General features: G+C 36.9%; 2 protein-coding genes across 2 annotated transcripts; both read right to left on the bottom strand.

Moving 5' to 3' along the window:
* Positions 1 to 1,444: 1,444 nt before the first annotated feature.
* LOC147291181 (uncharacterized) lies at positions 1,445 to 7,260 on the bottom strand. Its single transcript, XM_086235888.1, has 6 exons — positions 7,182 to 7,260; positions 2,843 to 2,986; positions 2,509 to 2,744; positions 2,221 to 2,436; positions 1,972 to 2,082; positions 1,445 to 1,882 (listed from the first exon to the last, which is right to left on the bottom strand). Exons 2-6 carry the CDS (start codon positions 2,949 to 2,951, stop codon positions 1,445 to 1,447), a joined length of 1,110 nt encoding a protein of 369 aa, XP_086092014.1. The 5' UTR covers positions 2,952 to 2,986; positions 7,182 to 7,260.
* A 7,443-nt stretch (positions 7,261 to 14,703) lies between these two features.
* On the bottom strand, positions 14,704 to 16,257 carry LOC147291180 (RING-H2 finger protein ATL52-like). The gene has a single exon (XM_086236216.1). It carries the CDS (start codon positions 16,057 to 16,059, stop codon positions 14,833 to 14,835), a length of 1,227 nt encoding a protein of 408 aa, XP_086092342.1. The 5' UTR covers positions 16,060 to 16,257; the 3' UTR covers positions 14,704 to 14,832.
* Between the last annotated feature and the right edge of the window lie 3,581 nt (positions 16,258 to 19,838).

Genomic DNA, 19,838 nt, shown 5'->3' with positions numbered 1-19,838 from the left:
AATTAAAAACAAACAAAATCCAAATTTTACCTTATCTCAATCAAAATATGAGCAGAAGCCATATACTCCTCAGGAGTGCAGTTATAACTCTACTCTAACAAGCATTTTAGAAGCAGCAATCACAAACTCATTATTTAAAATATGAACCTAGCTTTTCTTAGAGATGATCGAACCATGACACTAGCAATATGCTCGTGAAGAACAGTTACAAGCCACGCCACATGCTAACACCAATAATGCAAAAGAAGGTTACAGCCTATCTAGAATGAAATATAATGCATGTATTGGGTAGGAATAGTACAAAAACTACAATTAAAGAAAGCAAATCACATTAAGATTAATCTTATTCAAATTACAATTTACACATGCGCCTACAGATTCCAAATACACAAAATACACCAAACATAAACAACATTGCATATTCTGCATCTAAGGCTTGAATTACAAGTTCCACACCTAACTTTACTCCCTATGTCATGAGCGTCTTTCCTCTCTTTGTCACGAGCTTCTTTGAGTTTACACATGAGAACACAAAATGCTTCTTCTATCCAAATTCCATTGTTGTCTTATTGCGAAACTTTATATTTTCTTTGCACCAGTCAACTTGCATAAACTAAGACAAGAGACACTACAAGAAAAAAGAGTTTGGACGACGAACCTAGTTCCTCTTCTAAAGTCGAATTTTGTCGACAATTTGGTCGCCCAAGCCATGACGCCCAAGACTTTGGGTGACAAACAAGTAAATTCCGTCGCCCAAAGATACCTGAGGCGACGAATTTGGTTCGTCTCTTGAAGAGACTTTGGGTGACGGATATATTGTTCGTCGCCCAAAGTATGTTTAGACGGTGGAAATGTTCGTCGCTTAAACATACTTTGGGCAACAAAATTCTTCTTCCTCTCCCAAAGAATGTTTATGCGGCGAAATGATTCGTCGCCTAAACTATACGAAATTCTTCTTCCTCTCCCAAAGAATGTTTAGGCGGCAAAATGATTCATCGCCTAAACATACTTTAGGCGACGAATTCCTTATTCCTCTCCCAAAGCATGTTTAGGCGGCGAAATTGTTCGTCGCTTAAACATACTTTGGGGGACGAAATTTTTATTCCTCTCCCAAACCATGTTTAGGCGACGAAGAATTCCGTCGCCTAAACATACTTTGGGTGACGAAATTAATTATTCCTCTTCCAAAGCATGTTTAGGCAACAAAATTTATTATTCCTTGCCCAAAGAGTGGTTAGGCGACGAACAATTTCGTCGCCTAAACATATTTATTTAAAAAAAATATTTTTTTATTTAGATTATATATTTGAATTTAATATTTAAAAAAAAATATCTTTATTCAAAAACTATATACGACAAAATTAATAAATTTATATATTCAAATCTCCATACAAAGTAGCAACAATTTAATATTATATGCAAATATAATCGATACATACAATCACTAATGGCCCCTTAGGTCAGTAACATCATCGGCACCGGTGGAGGAGCCTGGCATGCACTGGTCAATGTTCGATGGCAGTACAAACCCAGGTACGATCTTGGCCAACTGACCGAACATCTGCTCCATCTGATGCACCTTACTCGTATGCTGTGCATATGCCGCTCTCCATTCTTCTAGCTGACCCCTCAACAGCTGCACTTCAGTGGACAGGTTGACGAATTCTACATATGGCTGAGACGAAGATCTGGCGCTGAGATCACGAACTCGACCCGCTCCTATTCCGCGTATCTCCCTACCACGCCTAACACCCAGTGTCTCCGTTATAATACGAAGACCGGCATCGCGATCGGGGACTGAAATCGACTCCAACGGAGTGTCCGGAGGGTACTGGCTGGCCACCTCCTCCAAATAACTCGCCTTCTTGGCGAGCATCTCAGCCTTCAAAATGTTATACATAAGTTAGAAATTAGGAAATTAAATACAAATATAAAAAATTGTGAAATAAAACTAAAATATAAAAAACTAACGTTCTTCGTCATGCCCTTCTCGTTGTCGGGTCGGCCATAAACATATCCGTAGTTGTCAGGTCGGCCATAAACATCCCCGTAGTTGTCGAGCTCCAGAAATTGCGAACGAGCCTGAAAAAGAATGTAATGTTGACAAAAACTCAAACAATACTAAAGAATATATATATTAAATTAAATAATGGCACACTTGACGATACGACTCTACTCAGTACTAAAAAAATTTTGAAGTCTTAAAATGATATAACATACCAAAAATTTCGAATTCTGAAAATGAGTGCACAACCAATGCCACTGATCAAGCCGGGATGCCATCTTCGAAGGAGGGCTGGTCAATGCCTCATCTGCCGATCCAAACATGTTATATTCCCTGTGCAGCTCGTGCTTCCATTTTGTGTAAACTTTTCTCAATAACTTCTCCATATATCTAGCTACATCCGGATCCTCTATCCGAATGTCATAGTTTACCTGAAAAAAATAAATATTAAATTGTTAGGAATGATCAAATTCATCATTTTGTATTAATCGAAATATACTCACTGAAATGGAGCCCATAATACTCCTCTTGATAGCGTCATCAACTTTTTCCCAACTGGGGAAAAGCATGGGGCAGTCGGCACGGATAATTGCCCCGACAAAGGAAGCGAAAGTACTATGGACCTCCTTGCTCGGTCGTAGGTGATCTTTCTCAAGAACGATTCGAATCCTCTCGTTCGTGGTGCGCGTGATTCGAGACGCCTTCAACCCTCTACTTATCCCCCTCATGTTTTTGGTACCTAGAAAAGCAAATATAACATATTAATTTCACAGTAATCTTATAACATCTAAATAAAATTAAACCTAAACACAAGTACGGTGAAAATATTTTTCTTACTCTCTAATGATGAGGCAGTAGGCTGCAGAATTGTTCGAGCATCCGAGGAAGTCGAAGCATAAACTCTCGGTTCACCATGATAATACCATGTCGTATAATTGTGTGACATCCCATATTACACCAAATGAATTCTGACTTCACGCACTGTCTTCCATAACATGTTGTTACAATTTTGGCACAGACACTTTATATTATTTTGAGCATTAACATGTTCCTGTGCAACTTGGATAAATGACTCGATCCCATGTAAATATTCATCACTAACACGATTCGTATTACGTATCCACTGTCGGTCCATGATGCCTGTTTCCATATTACACGACAATTAGAAAAAAATTTGTCACCCTTCTTCGTCAACTTATGCCTCCGGTAAAAGCCCTATCCCATTCGAGAATGCACATATGTGTCGTGGTTGTTGGTTCTCACGACGTAGTTTCGATTTGAGAAAATTTCGGCAACATCTCCTTATGGTTCTCCAAGTGCACGGCGTAGATATTTAAAACAAATATCTAGTATGCACTCGAAGAACACATAGGAAGATGTTGCCGAAATTTTCCCAGATTGAAACCACATCACATGAACCGCTAACCACAACACATAATTGTGCACTCCCAAATTGTCTATGGGTAATTTGGATAATTCAAGAATCATATTGGAGCGCAGTCACGCCTAGCGTCCATGCGCGCGTCCAATAGACTCTTAAACGGGTCTAAGGTGAATTTAAATTGAATGTACAAAGTTATCGACTGATAACTTCGCACAGGCGCTTCGTGCCACATGACCTAACCCAGTACTCGAGGAGGAGTGCTGGACTACGTCATCGAAAATTTTGCAATTACAACTAAATTAAATGTAACATACAAAATAAACTATAATTAATCTAACAATATACATACAAACATACAAACAAACTAATAAATTTTAGCATTTAAAAACATACAAACTAACTAATCAATTTTATAATTAATTTTAACATACAAACTAATTCACTAAAAAAGTTTAATACAATTATATATGAAACATTAAATACTAAATTATACATAAACTTAACTAAAAGATAGATTAAACATATACCTCACCAAAAATGCAATTATCCTTCACAAAAAATGCAACACTATCTTTCTTTCACAAAAAAAATAAATCATTGTTAAATATTAGCCTAAACTCAATCTAAATTCAGATTTCACAACCAAACTACTAAATTAAAAAAATCCACAACATCAATTAATTACCACAAAAAATCAGAAATTCTACAACTAATTTATACAAAATCCACAACGAATGCAAATTGTTCAATCATACAAATGCAAAATCCAAAACATTAGAAAAAAAATATAAAAATCAATAATTAAAATAACAGAAATTCAAAAAAAAAAAAACTTTACCTGTGGGGGGGGGGGAGGGTTTCGGTGAGTTGGGAGGGTGAGGGGATGGGTTTCGGTGGGGGGGTTGGGTTTTCGATGGGGGGAGTGAGTTTCGGTGTACTGGGAGGGTGGGTTTTCGGTGGAGGGGTGGGTTTCGGTAGAAGGGTGGGTTTCAGGGGGTGGGTTTTCAGGATGAGGAAGAAGGGATGAGGGAGGAGGACGGGGTGGGTTTTCGGAATGGGGAGGAAGGAGGAAGGAGGAGCAAGAGTTGAGAGAGATGAGTGACGTACAGTGAAACCCAGCAATATAGGTATAGAAATTAAAAGACTTAGGGCGACGAACATGATTTTGTCGCCCAAAGCACTTTAAAGCGAGGAATACATGATTTCGTTGCCCAAATGGCATTTGGGCGACAGAATCTTGTTCATCGCCCAAAATCGTTGACTTTAGGGTGCCGTTTCATCCCACCAAAATTTTAGACTTTGGGCGACGAATAGTTCATCACCCAAAGGTATACTTCGTCGCCTAAACACAATTTTATGTATGAACCATGGTTGTTTATACGTTCGAGCTCCGATACCAAACTTCTACATCTCCAATTGACCTAATTTTTAAAGGAATGATCTTTGAGTAGAAAACTAATAAATAAACGGTTCGGATCGTTGAAAACACGATCAAGATATAAGATTCTACATATAAATGAATGGACTTTACACTTAAATAATAAAATTCTATTAACTCTTTCATTGAAACTTTGTAGCTTCAATAATTGTGAAGACCACAATGTGATTATCACGATCAAAGCCATTCATCATATACGTTCATACTCAAAAATCAACCCTGCAAAAAATCGGCTCAATTGGAGTTCATCTACCCGTTCGATTATTATTATAAGAATTACGATCGTTCATACACCCTAAACGCCAAACATAACTTTTACATTTCCAATTGAGATAATTTTTTGCATGGATGATCTTTGAGTGTGGCACTAAGAAATGATTGGTTCGGATCGTTAAAAACACAATAGAAAAGTGATCTTTTACATACAAATACACTTGAATAGTATAATTCTATAGCTTTTTCGTTGAAACTTTGTCGATTCAACAATTGTAAAGACTACAATATGATTTCAACGATCGGAGCCGTTCATTTTATTCGTTTATACTCAGAGATCATCCATGCAAAAAATCGGCCAAATCGGAATTCATCTACTCGATCGATTAGTATTAGCAAATTCTTGATCGTTCATGCATTCGAGCACCGTTACGTAACTTTTAGATCTCCAATTGAGCTAATTTTTTGCAATGCTGATCTTTGAATGAAAAATTAAAAATTCAACGATTTGGATCGTTGAAAACACAATCACATTGTATGAATAATCTACCTATAATTGCACAAAAAAAAGGCAATGAGACTTTGGGCGACGAAACATGATGTCGCCCAAAGTGACGTTGGGCGAGGAATATGCATATTTCTCGCCCAATTTATTTGTCAACCATCATTTTGGTGTGTGAGTTTAAGCGACAAAATGATGTCATCGTCCAAAGTGTATTTAGGCGAGGAACATAGTATTCGTCGCCCAAACTTGTATGAAATTAGGCGACAAATTTTCTTGTTTGTCGCCCAAAGTTTCTTTGGGCTACGAATCGAGATTCGTTTACCAAAGTTTCATTGCCCAAATATATTTTTCTTGTAGTGAGATATGTTCATTTTGGCATCAATAGCGTAAATTATGAAGAAGAATGCAGCCTTCCTACTGGTAGTGCTCCATTCCTCAAACTACTCAAATTAGGAAGATGGCAAGTATAGAGCACATAATCACAACCTTTATAGCTGAAAGAATCATGCATCATTGCTTTGTCCTTACAGCAAAGGTAGAACACCAAAGCCTAGGGACATGGGCAGTGATGGCACCGTGTGACCTGGAGCAGATTAAGCAGTAGGAGTTTGCCTTTTAACAAGGCACTAGGAGAACCCGACAAGTCGTTCTTTTCAAGAGTTATGAAGTCGCTTGATCCAAGACTTGAGAGAGTCATTTCAAAAATGGGGAAAAGTGAGCCACAATCATCTAGACTAAAATCAACAAAATTTTCAGGGGTAATGGGAGGGGGAATGATATGCTCATAATCTGACGGTAGTAACTCATATTTTTCCATTCTATACAAGGACTTCTTAGGCTTTCCCTTCTTGTTGAAATCATACAACGCATACGTTGTCACATAACCTACTGGATTGCCCCTGTAGAAGATTTCTTTATGTGATGTAATGACACACATTGAGGTATTGATTTCATATGAGTTAACCAAACGGTTTGGAACATTCTGATACTGATTAGTTTTGACTTCATGGGAGATGTACCAAATTGGTTTTGAATTCAAGAGGACCTAGGATTGTAGAGAAAATGAAATCTTCAGCCACTAGTGACAATGCCAACATTTTAGTGTCGGTGACCTATTTATGTACAATCAAACAGCTTGAACCGAAAGTGTTAACATTAGAGTCCTATCAGCTTGAATGTAACTTTGCTAGACTAGAAATTTTCTAACTCGTGGAAATGGAAACATAAGCAACATAAGCCAACTAAGGTGCAATCATAGTATCCACATGGACAGATTGCCTTCATTCATGGGTGCCAGACATTTTCTTTCTCCTCAGTTGAGGTTTATTCACTATCCAAAATATCCGACGATAGTTAATCGCCTTCTTATACAGAGAAATCACGGTCGAATCTCGGAAAAAGTATCTCCTATGAATATGAATTTCATTCCAAACATGTGATTTAAAACCAAATGTTTCTTCTGTCCTAATATTTCGTGATCTGAACCAAGTTTTGTTCAAACTCAAGAAAAGAGCATAACCCATTAGATGACATCCGCTGTAATTATTGCAAATTGCTACTAATTGCATGCATCTTCAAATACTCATGGATCGTGGTATGAAAGATGAAAGAGTGAAAAAGGAGTTGATAGATTTACCAGTGAAGAGCAATAGCACTCTTCCAATTAATCGAAATCGTTGTACCCTGCTGCAGGTCTCCGGGTAAGTGAAGACAGGTTATGCGGCGTATGACTATCCATATCTAGGTTGTCGGAACCCTATCATCTATTTAACTTTGCAGTTTTTGCTACTATCATGCTACAATTGGGCCTTATAGGGCTGCTGTTGTTTCTGCTAACCATATTGGGCTAATAAGTGGATAGGCTATCTTATAGCTTGTGCATGCGTGTTGGCATACGTAATAGTTGTTTTAGGCACTTCCATGTTCTCTGTTCCTATTTCTAATTCATTTTTGTCTACTTTCGCTGCTAGCTATTAGTTTCTCATTTTTTAGATGGGTAATTTTTATTTTTATTTTTTTCCTGATTTAGATGGCTAGTTATAACAAGTTTTAGAGGAGAAAGGCATGATTTTATCTGCTCAACAAAAAAAATTTTGCATGCAAGGAGAGGACCTTTCCACGTATCTAATTCCTCATCTATATTGCTATATTAAATTATTAATTAGTAGTGCACTTATTACTCAATACTTAGACATTGTAGACAAACCCTATATAGGAGGAGCTAATTCTTATTCGATCAGTCTGCCAATTAATCGAAATCATTGTCTCTCAGGGTTTGTAATCAAGAAGCACACCTGTGAGTCAGGAATGCATTTGTCTATCTCCTGATTTTCAAGTATGGGATGGCCCTACTTAATTGTTTATCTGATCAACTTACTTCTGATATTAACTATAAAAAGAACAACCATTCGAGGAAAGAAAATCTACGCTTCCTAGATTGACCAGATTCTTTACCATATTAAATATCAGATAGCTTTGCTTAATTATGTCTTGGAACAACCTCAAGATTCACGATCCCTATAATATATGAAGAAATTTGGCTTCAAGTAGGTTGTTTTAGTTGTCACTCTGCTCATGGCATCTTGACATCATCAAACTATGAAATTCTATAAATTGGACCTTGATTGCAAACTAAAGTAAACCACAAGGGTTTGCTTAAAACATTTTAAACTACATGAAACTAAAGTAAAAATGACAAACTGTAAAGGATCCATACCATAGTTTGGCCAACATTGTAGTGATAGAATTGAAATTCCTTAAATTTTTAACAAGTGATATTCTAGGTAGAAATGTAAAAATGTAACGCTAACACAAGTATGACACATGTCTGATACTATATATTAGGGTTTAGGGTTTAACAAACCACAGACACGAGTTATATCATAATATATACCAACTACACTTATTTCTTATCGGACAGAATTATTTGGCCTACGTGTCAGATCAACACTAGGGCAACAAGGGTGAATTGGCCGGCCTCATGAGCCTAGATATATTCCCCTATACTTGAGTATGTTGACCCCATGAAATTTAATATTGAGTATGAACCTAGGGGCAGGTTGCAGGCAAAGTGTTTGTGGATATGCCTCAAAGAGGCAACAACTTTCCATTGAAAGAGCACCACCACGTAAGCTGTATGCGTCCTCTTTCACCAATGTTTTTTATTAACTGAGGTGCCAAAACAATGGGTTTTGGCCGTGTAATTTGAAAATAAAAAATTACATGATACCTATCCAAGTGATACTGCATCAACCACCAACTCCTCCAAATCTTCAAATTTAATTAAAAAAATAAATATTTTATTTAACTATTTGAGAACTTCTTCATATCATATATTTCTCGATCCGCTGAGCACACATACGAGGCACAACCAAATAACCCATTATTTAATTCTCTTTTCTATTTTATTTAATAAAAACTCCTAAACGATCAATTTTGTTGTCAAAGCCAACTTCTTATATATTGAACAGTGCCGTAGAACTTATAATAAGTAAGAACCAATTTGCACACTGTTTAATTTCAAGAAGATTCTAAAACATTTGAAAAGAGCATGGAAAAAGGCAAATGCTTTGTCCATATCATACGTGATACGCCTTTCAAAAATGCTATTATATATAACTTATTCTAAGTTTCTAACAAGGATTTTAGAAGCAGCTAGCAACCACTAACTCATCATTTAAAATATGAAACTTTTGTAGATAACTTAGAGATGAACTTTTGCAATATACTTGTAAATGATAGTTACAAGCTATGCCACATGCTAACACCAAGAATGTAAAAGAAGGATACTGGTCATCTACAATGATAAACCATAATTTATGTATTTGGTGGGAATCATATAAAACCCTACAATTAAAGAATGCAAAATCACATGATCTTATTTTAATTACAATTTACACATATGCCTACAGATCCCAAGTACACAAAATACACCAAACATAAACAACATTGCAATATACAACATCTCAGACTGGAAATAACAAGTTTCACACCTAGTTGGCTTACTTATAATTAAGTGGTCTTGCATCAAAATTCCTTCACCACAAGTAATCCCTTTGGCACAAGCTTTATCTGTCGAGTTTCATGGTTGATTCTCCTATTGGATAAAGAGTGTCAATTTGAATGAGGGTTGATCACATCTGCCTTTGTAGCCTAAGAATAAAATGTGCTTCTTGTACCATTGAGGGAAATAAGGCTTTTCTATTTTTCAACTTGATCAATTGCTCCTCTGCCATCGCCTGTCATTCACGAAATTATATAGAAAAATAACCCAGTTAACTCAATTTATGCGTTGGTGCATTTCCAATTTGGACGATTAGAATTTTTTTTCTATGTGATATTGCATACTCCCTGCTGGCAGTGAAGTCTTCTTATACAGAGAAATCGCGATCGAATCTTAGAGAAATTATCCACTAAAAATATGGGTTTCATTCCCAACATGAGATTTAAATAACCAAATGTTTCATCAGGCCTAATACTTCCTGATCTGAACCAAGTTTTGTTTAAACTTAAGAAAAGAGCATAATCCATTAGATCACATCCACTGGTATTAGTGTAACTGCTCCCTGCATACATCTCCAAATGCTGAAAAATCGTGGTCAGAGAGATGAAAGAGTAAAAAGGAGTGGATAGATTTACCCCTGAAGACATTTGCAGGACATCACCATCGTTGTAGTTTGAACTATGTGGGTGAGTGGAGTGGAGACAGAGAGGCTGCGGCGGAGGACTATTTATAGTTTTATCTTGGTAGCTACATTGAACCCTGTTACCTATTTACCTATTTAACTTTGCAGCATGATCATGGGCTTCTGTGGTGGTCTATTTGGGGATCCTATTATTGGCTATCATGGCCTTATGGGCTACTTCTGGGAATCTATGATCATAAGTTTCAAGGCTTTTTTACCCAAATACCACATTTACCACATGTACATAGGTGGGAATCTATGACCATAAGTTAAGGTGTTCCCAATAACCAAAATTTTTTTTCTTGCCAATTTACCACATAAAAGTATCAATATATGTCAATATGGCATCTGTCATCCATTTTCGTCAATTTTTATGTTAAAGGGAATGGTAATATTGTGAATTTATATTATAAAATATATATATAAAAATAAAAAACTAAAATCCAAATACACTTAGAAAAAAAAAAAACAAAAAAACAAACCCAACCAACCCACCCTCACCCCCGACGCCGACCCATCCCCAAAGATGCCGGCCTCCCTTCCTCTCCTTCCCTCTCTCTTCTTAATTATACTTAAGGCCAAACTAGGAAGTTTGAGAAAAAAAGTTGATAATTTAATATAAAAATTAGTTGTAAGTGCCACATTGGCACATATTGATACTTCAGGTGGTAAATTGGCAAGAAAAAAAGTTTGGGTGGTACGAGAGCATATCCCCTATAGTTCAAGTGGTATTTAGTAAAAAAGCCTAAGTTTCAAAATAAAACTGTGTGGATATAAAACAAAAATATTGTCCTCTTCTTATCCCCCATTTTTCATCCTTCAACTTCACTACATTGAAAAATAATTTAAAGGGCTGGCATTCTATTTTTCACACAAGCTTTTAATATGGCCCACTCTATATAGGATTTCAACAATCCGAATCGTCTATTTTTTAGGTTTTCATTAAAACATCATTCTTATAAATAAAAAATTAAGTAAATAATTTTTTATTTACCTACAAAGATTATATGGTCAACAAAATAAACACTTGAAATGTTGATTATTCAATCTTATATGGTAAATGATTTCCGATTTACCTAATTTTTTACAAAAATGATTCTTTAACGGTGAATTAAAAAATAGACGATTCAAATTGTTAAAATCATAAATGAAATGTGTCACATTCAAAATTTGTGTCAAAAATATGATGTCATAAATTTCTTCCCACATGCATAATTCAAAACCATAGGAATGAGAGAAAGACTGAAAGGTATGGCAAAGTTGAATTTGGCATGCGTGAAGGGTACGATATAGTTTCCAGTACAAAGTACCAAAAAATATATCATGTCAATAAAAATTCAAAGGAAAATTTGTCGATCCATATGTATCCACCAAAAAAATAAAGAGATCTATTGCTTGCTGCATAGTAATATAGTTAATTTGATTGCTACATCTTTTGCTTTTATGAAAACAAATGGAAATTTGTCCATTTTAGGAAGGACCCCTTGAAATTGATGGGCTTTTTATAATCACCAATGAAGTCATGGCATGGCCTCAAGCTCATATGGGTATTAGTGGGTTTGGTTGTTCATGTCAATTTTTTGTTTTCCATTGATTGGGACCAATCACATTCAAGAATCCAAGCTATGATTTCAATATATATTGGGCTGCTAACTAGATGGGTTACCTTAGCTTGTCCACCAGTGTTTGTATTCCATCATTTGGGTTACCTTAGCTTGTGCACCAGTGTTTGGGTTACCTCTACGGCTCTACCCACTGTTTTGTTTTGTTTTTTTTCATTCAAATATTTTTAATTAAATTTTATTTTTATTTTTTATAATTATTTTAGTTATATTTTTTAATTATTTTAGTTTATTGTTTTTGTAAAATTTAGTTTTATTATTTGTTTAATTATTTTTCATTTTAAAATTAATTATTAGTTTAGTTAGTTTAATTTAGAGTACTGTTATTTGTAAACCTTTTTTTATTTTTCTTTTTGCACACACTTTTTTCCCTTTTTCTCACTTCACACTCCCATACTCCTCCCACAATTAAATTTTCTCATATACACACCTCTCTCAATTACCATAATATCCCTATTTTAACCATTTCACAAACTTTCTCACTACAACACACTTCATCAACTCAGACAAAAAAAAAAAAAAACACACACACACACACACCCAGCCCCTCCATCACCCCGTCCATCTCTCTCCCTCCCTCCCCCTCCCTCACCCGACCACCTCCCTCCCCCCTTCACCCAAACCACCCAGCCATTTCTCTCTCTCTCTCTCTCTCTCTCTCTCTCTCTCTCTCTCTCTCCTCCTCTCTACCCTCTGAACAAAAAAAAATTTGCAACTGGTTTGGCGGACCAATGCTGAAACTAGTTATTTCGTTTGACAGGTACTCGCCGAATAATCCTGTTCTATTTGGCATAACATTTTCAACAATCATCCACCGAACCTACAATTTTTTTTTTGTAAAATATTTTGGGAGCTCGCCGAAGGAGAATGGCATGGGGGGGGGGGGAAGCAAGGCGAGGAGAGAGAAAGAGGAGGGGATGGGGGGTTTCGGTGGTTGGGGATGGGTTTCGATGGGGAGAAGGGAGATCGAGGGAGGCGGCGGGGAGGTTGTGGGTCTTGAAGCCAGATAATGACAGAGAAAGAGAGGAGAGAGGGAAATAGAGAGAGATGGGTGGGCCAAGGTGGTCGTCGGGGTGGTTCTTGTTGAGCTTGGGTCTGGGGTGGGGGGTGCTATGACAGGGAGAGAGAGGGAAGGAGAGATGGGCAAAGAGAGAGAAGGAGAGATAGAGGGATGAGGGTTTTGGGTGTTTTTTGTCATTTCACAAATTAAGTTTTTGGAGGTATGCAAAAAGAAAAAAAAAGTATGTAAATAGCAGCACTATTAATTGATTAGTTTATTTTTTAGAGAAATAGACACTTTTACCCTTAAAATTGGTCATGTGTTTGACACATGATCAATTTTAACAAAACTTTTGACAGAAATGACAGAATTTCTTTAATTGAAAATTTGAAACATTTGGTTAATAATTATCTTTGATTAAATCAAAGTGAAAACGAGATCTTTAAAAATGGGGTACAGTACTTGTCTTTTTGCTATAATTTTTCCAAAAAATAATATATTCTTAAAACTCATACAACGGTCAAAAAGTGGATATATACATCACATATATAGTGCGTAACGCGAGGAAAATCTGCATCTAACAGGCACCATGCGACCACTTTGTACCCTAAAGCGAACCTATAACTTTCAGAACAACCACGCGATAACAAACAACACAAAACGAGCCCTGCAACCTTGCAGCTGTTAGAGAGTTAGTGACACATAGGGAATGTATAACTTTGCATTACATCATACAATGTTATGTACTTATGTGTCTTTCTATTCATTGTCACTTTATTTTCAACCGAATGTTCTGATTTTTATATGATATCAGAGTAGACAATTTATGTATCAGGCCTAAAAACTACACATTATACCAGATAACCAAATATAAACTGTGCACGTATATTTAGCTAAAGTCACACTACACAAAATATTGATAAATATATGATATAATGATAAATAAAACCTTCTTGATCACTGATCAGTATTTCTTTTAACGAGCATGGTAAGTAAGCAGCAGGCACACGCAGACCCTGTAATTTCAAGAAGTTGCTAAAATATTGGAAAAGAGCATGGCAGATGCTCTGTCCATATCAGTAGTGGTAGTTGGGCATGTCATATTTTTGTTCCAATATATATATCTCCATTTCTGTTTTAATATTGTAGAGTGCTCTAGATGATTCATTTCTTTCAACTTCAATTCTATGGTTTCAGTTGAACCCAATGATTTTGTGGTTGTTGGTGATACACAGCTGTCCTCTTAAGTACCATTGTGACTTCTTTGAATGTGACCTATAATCTGTAAGTGTCAAGCACATTGGTTGAACATTTAAGCTCCACTACCTCAAAAAAATAAAGTCCAAAAATAGTTGGTGACCCACCAAATTAAAGTCCAAAAATAAGGAGCTTAGATATGGGTTCTCCCAAACCCTTAGCCACAATGTCATCCTCAAAACCATTAACTCTAACCTAATTAGATAGCTTTGGTTTAAACAAATTTCCAAGCTTTTTTTTTTGCCTGAATTAGCTGGCTTAATTTGGACTTTTCCAACAATGTGTAAGCTAGCTACACAGAGTAAAAGAAGATTTCTAGACAAAGACAATTAATCATATTGAGATAATACTGATTCCCACAAGCAGTACTTGTAGATCATCCTTTAATTAATATTCTCAGCTTTTCAGTATACTATTCAGTATCAATTGTGCCATAATGTTAAGAACTATAAAACAAATGAGATAACAATATTTTAAGCAGTGCAAAGGTGCAAAAAAAATTATAATTGGAGACCATTTTAGCAAATATTCTAGTATTCTCAGAAGAGCCTCTATGTAGTTTAAACCTTGTCAAGTAAACCACAAAGCTTGGAGTTCAAAGTCAGTAGTTTCAGATTTATATCCAGGATATCTCTTTCTGTGTATATAATAATATGATACAAAGACAAAAGAAGAAATTGTGATTTTACAGATTAATTCTGAGGGGGAAAATAATGGTTCAATTTAATTAGGAATTATGGAATTCTTTTCCTTTCCATACCTTGTGAATGCAAATCTCCCTGTTGAAATCGATCTCTTCAACCCAAGAGGACCCTTTACCAAGCTGAAAACTCCACTTCTAAGGTTGGATTTGCAATTCTGTCCCTCAACTCCTTTTGAGGATCCAATTTCCATAGAAAATGGTATACTTTCCATAGAATTAAATGGAGCATCTTCCATAGAAAATTGGACAGTTTCCATCTGATTTTCCAGGTCCTCATCAACATCATCACCTTCTTCACTAGAATGTGAACCCAATACATCAGCAATGGAAACACAGCCTTGTTGAGATAAAGAAGAATTCAAAGACACAGATCTCCTGAACTGCTGGATCCCATCTTGTCTAATCTCAACAATGTTCTCTCCATTTTCCAAGTCACCCCTCTCTCTAAGACCTTGAGTACTTGTGGTCTTTGGAACAACATCATGATCATTTGCAAGACTAACAACCTCTTCCAAATCTTGAACCACCATCAAAACACTTCCATTGCTCCTATGTTGGTACTCTGAAGCAGACACATTTGATTCATTCTGTGGACCATTTTCTTCAACAGGAGGCAGCACTTGTTGATGATGAGGAGGCACCAAAGTAGCAATGGCAGGAGGAGCAACAGCAATGTTGGCGCGGCAGAGCGGACAACTAGAGTGAGATTTGAGCCAAGTATCAATGCAAGGAACATGAAAGGCATGGCTGCAGTTTGGCAATAGCCTTAGGCTCTCATTGTCTTCAAACTCACTAAGGCAAACTGAGCAGTCTGTGCCTTCCACCAACCCATCACCTCTCTTGTACTTGTGAACTGTGATGGACTTGATGAGGGACTCTTCCAAACCACTTGTAGAGCCTTGCCATGACTCACTATTACTCGCTCGGTTCGGATTATTCGCATCCATTTCTAAGTCTCTAGAGCTATTGTTCCGGCCTCTTCGCCGGCAGTACTTGGAGATGATGGTGTAGTATGTGATTAGAATGAATGCACTTGCCAAGATGCCAATGACTGCTATGATGAGAGGAGAGAAATCTGTGGCAGAAGAGTTATTGTTGTCATCATCTTCATCTCCAAAACCAAAAGAAGGGGGAGGAGGGACAATGATGTAGCACCATTGTGGACAGTAGATGCTGCAAATTCCTTGTGAACAGTCCTTGTATGTGTCATATGGTGCCCAAGGATTTTTGTTGCCTGCAGAGCCCATATGACCAAATTAGAAACCTGAATGACCACACTAGCTACCAGATCTTGGCAAGTACTCTTTTCTTTGCTCACTTTTGCTTTGCTTCAATATATGCTAATTTTGCCTCAAAAGAAATGGGGGAGAGAGAGAGAGAGAGAGAGAGAGAGAGAGAGAGAGAGAGAGAGAGAGAGAGAGAGAGAGAGAGAGAGAGAGAGAGAGAGAGAAGGGTTAAAGCAAAAGAAGAGGAAATTGAGGGGCTTAGAGGGAAAGGGAAGCAAAGTAGAGGAGATGGAAAATTGATATGTGTCCCTTATATTCTACTTTTTCTTTTCTCTCATTTCTTTTTCTTTTTCTTTATCTTTGGCACTATTCATGGGTGGTGATGGTTTCTTTGCTTGTCTATTTTAAGTAGATAATTGGTAGTTGTGTTTGTGATCCAAAGTGACTTAATCTAATAGCTTAAGAAACCATCCAATCCAAGTCTCTTAGTCGGTGAGTATATAGGTGAGAGTGGACTATTTGCATTTTCTATGCAAGCCTACCACACTTCCAACAACTCAACCCTAGGTCCCTTACTCCCTTGCCTACTATTTGAGTTGTGACTTTTTAAAGAGTATCATTGAACTCACCAACTTTATTCATCAAATTATAATTCATTTATTCAATTCTAGTGAATAAATGTGGTACCTAAACTTTGATCTTTGTATTAATGTGGTATCTAAACTTTTATTTGTTCCAATTGAGTACTTAAACTTTTATTTTGTGTCTAATAGGTACCAAAATGAATTTATATTTTAATTATAATTTTTTTTTGTTGTGTTTTTTTTTAATAATTTTAAACATATAAAGAAAATAATTAAAATATACTTTGACTATATTGTCCCTAACGTTTGTTGACAATTTTAACAGAAATTCATTTTGTTACCTATTAGACACAAAATAAAAGTTTAGATACTCAATTAGGACAAATAAAAGTTTAGGTACCACATTAAAATAAAGGTCAAAATTTAAGTACTAAATATGAAATAAACCATTTAAACTTTATTTGTTTTTAATAGATACAAAATAAGTTAGCGATTAACATTATTGTTTCTGAAAAATGAGTGTGACTGTGAGGTGTCCCGAGCATTCTGAGCAAGAGGATGGGCTTGATTGATGAGCACATAAATCTGATGGCTGCTTTATAGGTGGCTTGGGAATGACTTTTTTAGGGTTTAGTGAGTATCATAATTTTTTTTTTTTTTTTGCATAAAAAATATGTCCATATAAATTATTTATATTAGTAAAGTTAATAACAATAAAATATGTAAACCAAAGAATCATTTCCACTTAGAGAAATATGAGGTGAGTCAATCACGTGCAAGCATGTGAGTTCTATTGCATGACTTGATCTTATTGGTTGGCTAAGTGAATTAACATGTGAAGGCTTCCATGCATTGCGATGGAAACTTGACCCTTCTGCAACTCCAAGGTAGCGAAGAAATCACATGAATGCAACCTCACCCAATCCGCAGTTCCAATTTTGTGCCGTCTAAGTTGGCTAGAAACCTTCTAGTCAACAAAAAAAAAAAAAAAAAAAAGGAAAAGCTCGAATCCTCGTGGTTTTGGCTCTATCAATAATTTGGACAAGTAGAATTCTGTGTTTGGGTTGGGTAAAGGTTTTGAGTATTAATTCCACCACAAATAGCGCTCCAGCACTAATTGGTTTTGAGCACTCATTGGTATGTAGTGAATAAGACACTCATCATTCTCTTAGACCCACTCCATAATGCTACTCTATGACTAAATCTTTCATTTTTTAGGTCTCATTTGAACAACCATCCAAAAACAAATTTTAAAATCAATTAATCATCAAACTGTGATAAAAAATAAATAAACAAAAACAATATTTTTCATAAACTTTGAATTCATCATTACAATAATCAAATGTCTAAACAATTTTTTATTTGACTAATTTTTTGTAAGATGCGATTTGAAAAATAAAGAGTTTGTGTCATAGAATTACATTATGAGATGGAAAGGAAAAGTGGCTAGCGTTCTATTAATTTAGTTAGGCCCTGTTTGGGTGTGATTATGCAAGAATCACTTTTACTAGAAGCGTTTTTGTTAGAAATACATAAATTTTTTTTAAAAAAATTCAGGTGCTTCTTGTGAATGTACTTGAAAGCACTTCTGAGAAAACACCTACCAGAAAACACCTGATCAAAAAGAAGCACTTCTAAGTGCTTTTATAATCCAAAAACGCTTTTTTTTTTTTGTCAAACACACGCAAAAGTGCTTTTGACTATTTTAAAATTCATTCAGGCCTTCTAAAAACACTACCAAACAAACCCTTACTCATTAACGCTAGAAAGCACTTTTTCCATCAATTTGATAAAATTAGGAAGTTCCTTACTCACTCCCAAGATTAGAAAAATATGTGCAAATAACATTCCCATCGATATGATTGTCCACCCACCCACGCAAGAAATTTATTAGTTTCTGGCAGGAATTTGGTAGTACCATAAAAACATTAGGAGGGGGGCTATTCAGACCACCCAAAAATGCTGAGTTGACCACCCCTTAAATTTTCACCCTTTTTTGCCCATTTTGCCCCTGCATTAAAAAAGAAAAACCATTTCTCCAATTTTGGCCGGCCACTCCTCCCCGCCGCTGGCGCAACCCCACCCCTTCCCCACCGCTGGCGCGACGCGACCCCACCCTTCCCCTTCTCCGGTCGACCTACTCCTCCCCTTCTCCTGCGTGACCCACCCACCCAGGCGAAGACCCGATCGGCCCAGGCGAAGACCCGATCTTCCTTTTTCGGTGATCTTCCTTTTTCGGCAGAGTTGAGATGCCGGACCACTTGGGTTTTGTTCCCCAGGTCACGGCGAGTCCAACCTTGGTGGTCTGGTGAGGGAGGGAGGTAGAGATAAGGGAGAGAGAGGAGAAGGCAGAGAGAGGGAAGAGAGAGAAGGGAGATTGGGCGAAAGGGAGGTGGGTGGGTCGCATCGGCGGTGGGGAAGGGGAAGGGGAAGGGTGGGGTCGCGCCGGCGGCTGGGAGGGGTGGGGTTGCGCCGGCCACCCTTGGTGGTCTGGTGAGGGAGGGAGGCAGAGAAAGGAGAGAGAGAGAGAGGGAAGAAGGCAAAGAGAGAGAAGGGAGATTGGGGTGGGTGGCCGGAAGGGGAGGGGTGGGGTCGCGCCGGCGGTGGGGAAGGGGGGGTGGGGTCTCGCTGGCGGTGGGGAGGGGGTGGGGTTGCGCCGACGGCGGGGAGGGGTGACCGGCCAAAACTGGGTGTTTTTTTATGCAGGGGCAAAATAGGCAAAAAAGGGAAAAAAATTAATGGGGTGGTCAACTTAGTGGGTTTGGGTGGTCTAAACAGCCCCCCCCCTAAAAACATAAGTGCACCAGAATTACTCAAAATTGTGAATTCCTGTTCCAGCAGTTCCTTTCCGGGTATGTAAGGTTTATTACTTCACATTGCTGGGTTTTTTAAGCCTTTATCCTTAAGTAGGATTGTGTCTCTCAAGAAGTGGTCATTTACTTTCTTCTATATCCTAATACAAATATTATAAATAATAAACAACAAAAAGAGCTCATTTTTAAAGAGTACTTGTTATTTACATGTTATAAATACCTTTTGAAATAGGAAGAGCTGTGCCAATAGCTTTTGATAGGCTTGATTTTCTTTTCATGGTTAACTAGGAAAGGGTTCTGTAAAAGACTTCCATTTAGATTCTTTAATTTTACAATTTATTGACTGAAACCTTATAACTTTTAAAATTTTGACTAAAGTCCAATAATATTGTAACCATTCCAT

This window comes from Dryas octopetala, chromosome 3 (genome assembly GCF_963921425.1).
Source record: "Dryas octopetala chromosome 3, drDryOcto1.1, whole genome shotgun sequence".
NCBI lineage: Eukaryota > Viridiplantae > Streptophyta > Magnoliopsida > Rosales > Rosaceae > Dryas > Dryas octopetala.
Note: the sequence above shows the minus strand (reverse complement) of the source record. Positions and strands in the feature narration are given on the sequence as shown.

Excerpts from the sequence above, each read along its gene's own strand:
- LOC147291181 (XM_086235888.1), bottom strand. The coding sequence starts at position 2,951 with ATGTCACACAATTATACGACATGGTATTATCATGGTGAACCGAGAGTT. Across the intron at positions 2,437-2,508 it reads GTATTATGGGCTCCATTTCA|GTAAACTATGACATTCGGAT; the intron begins GTGAGTATATTT and ends TATTTTTTTCAG. Across the intron at positions 2,083-2,220 it reads TTCAGAATTCGAAATTTTTG|GCTCGTTCGCAATTTCTGGA; the intron begins GTATGTTATATC and ends ATTCTTTTTCAG.
- LOC147291180 (XM_086236216.1), bottom strand. The coding sequence starts at position 16,059 with ATGGGCTCTGCAGGCAACAAAAATCCTTGGGCACCATATGACACATAC.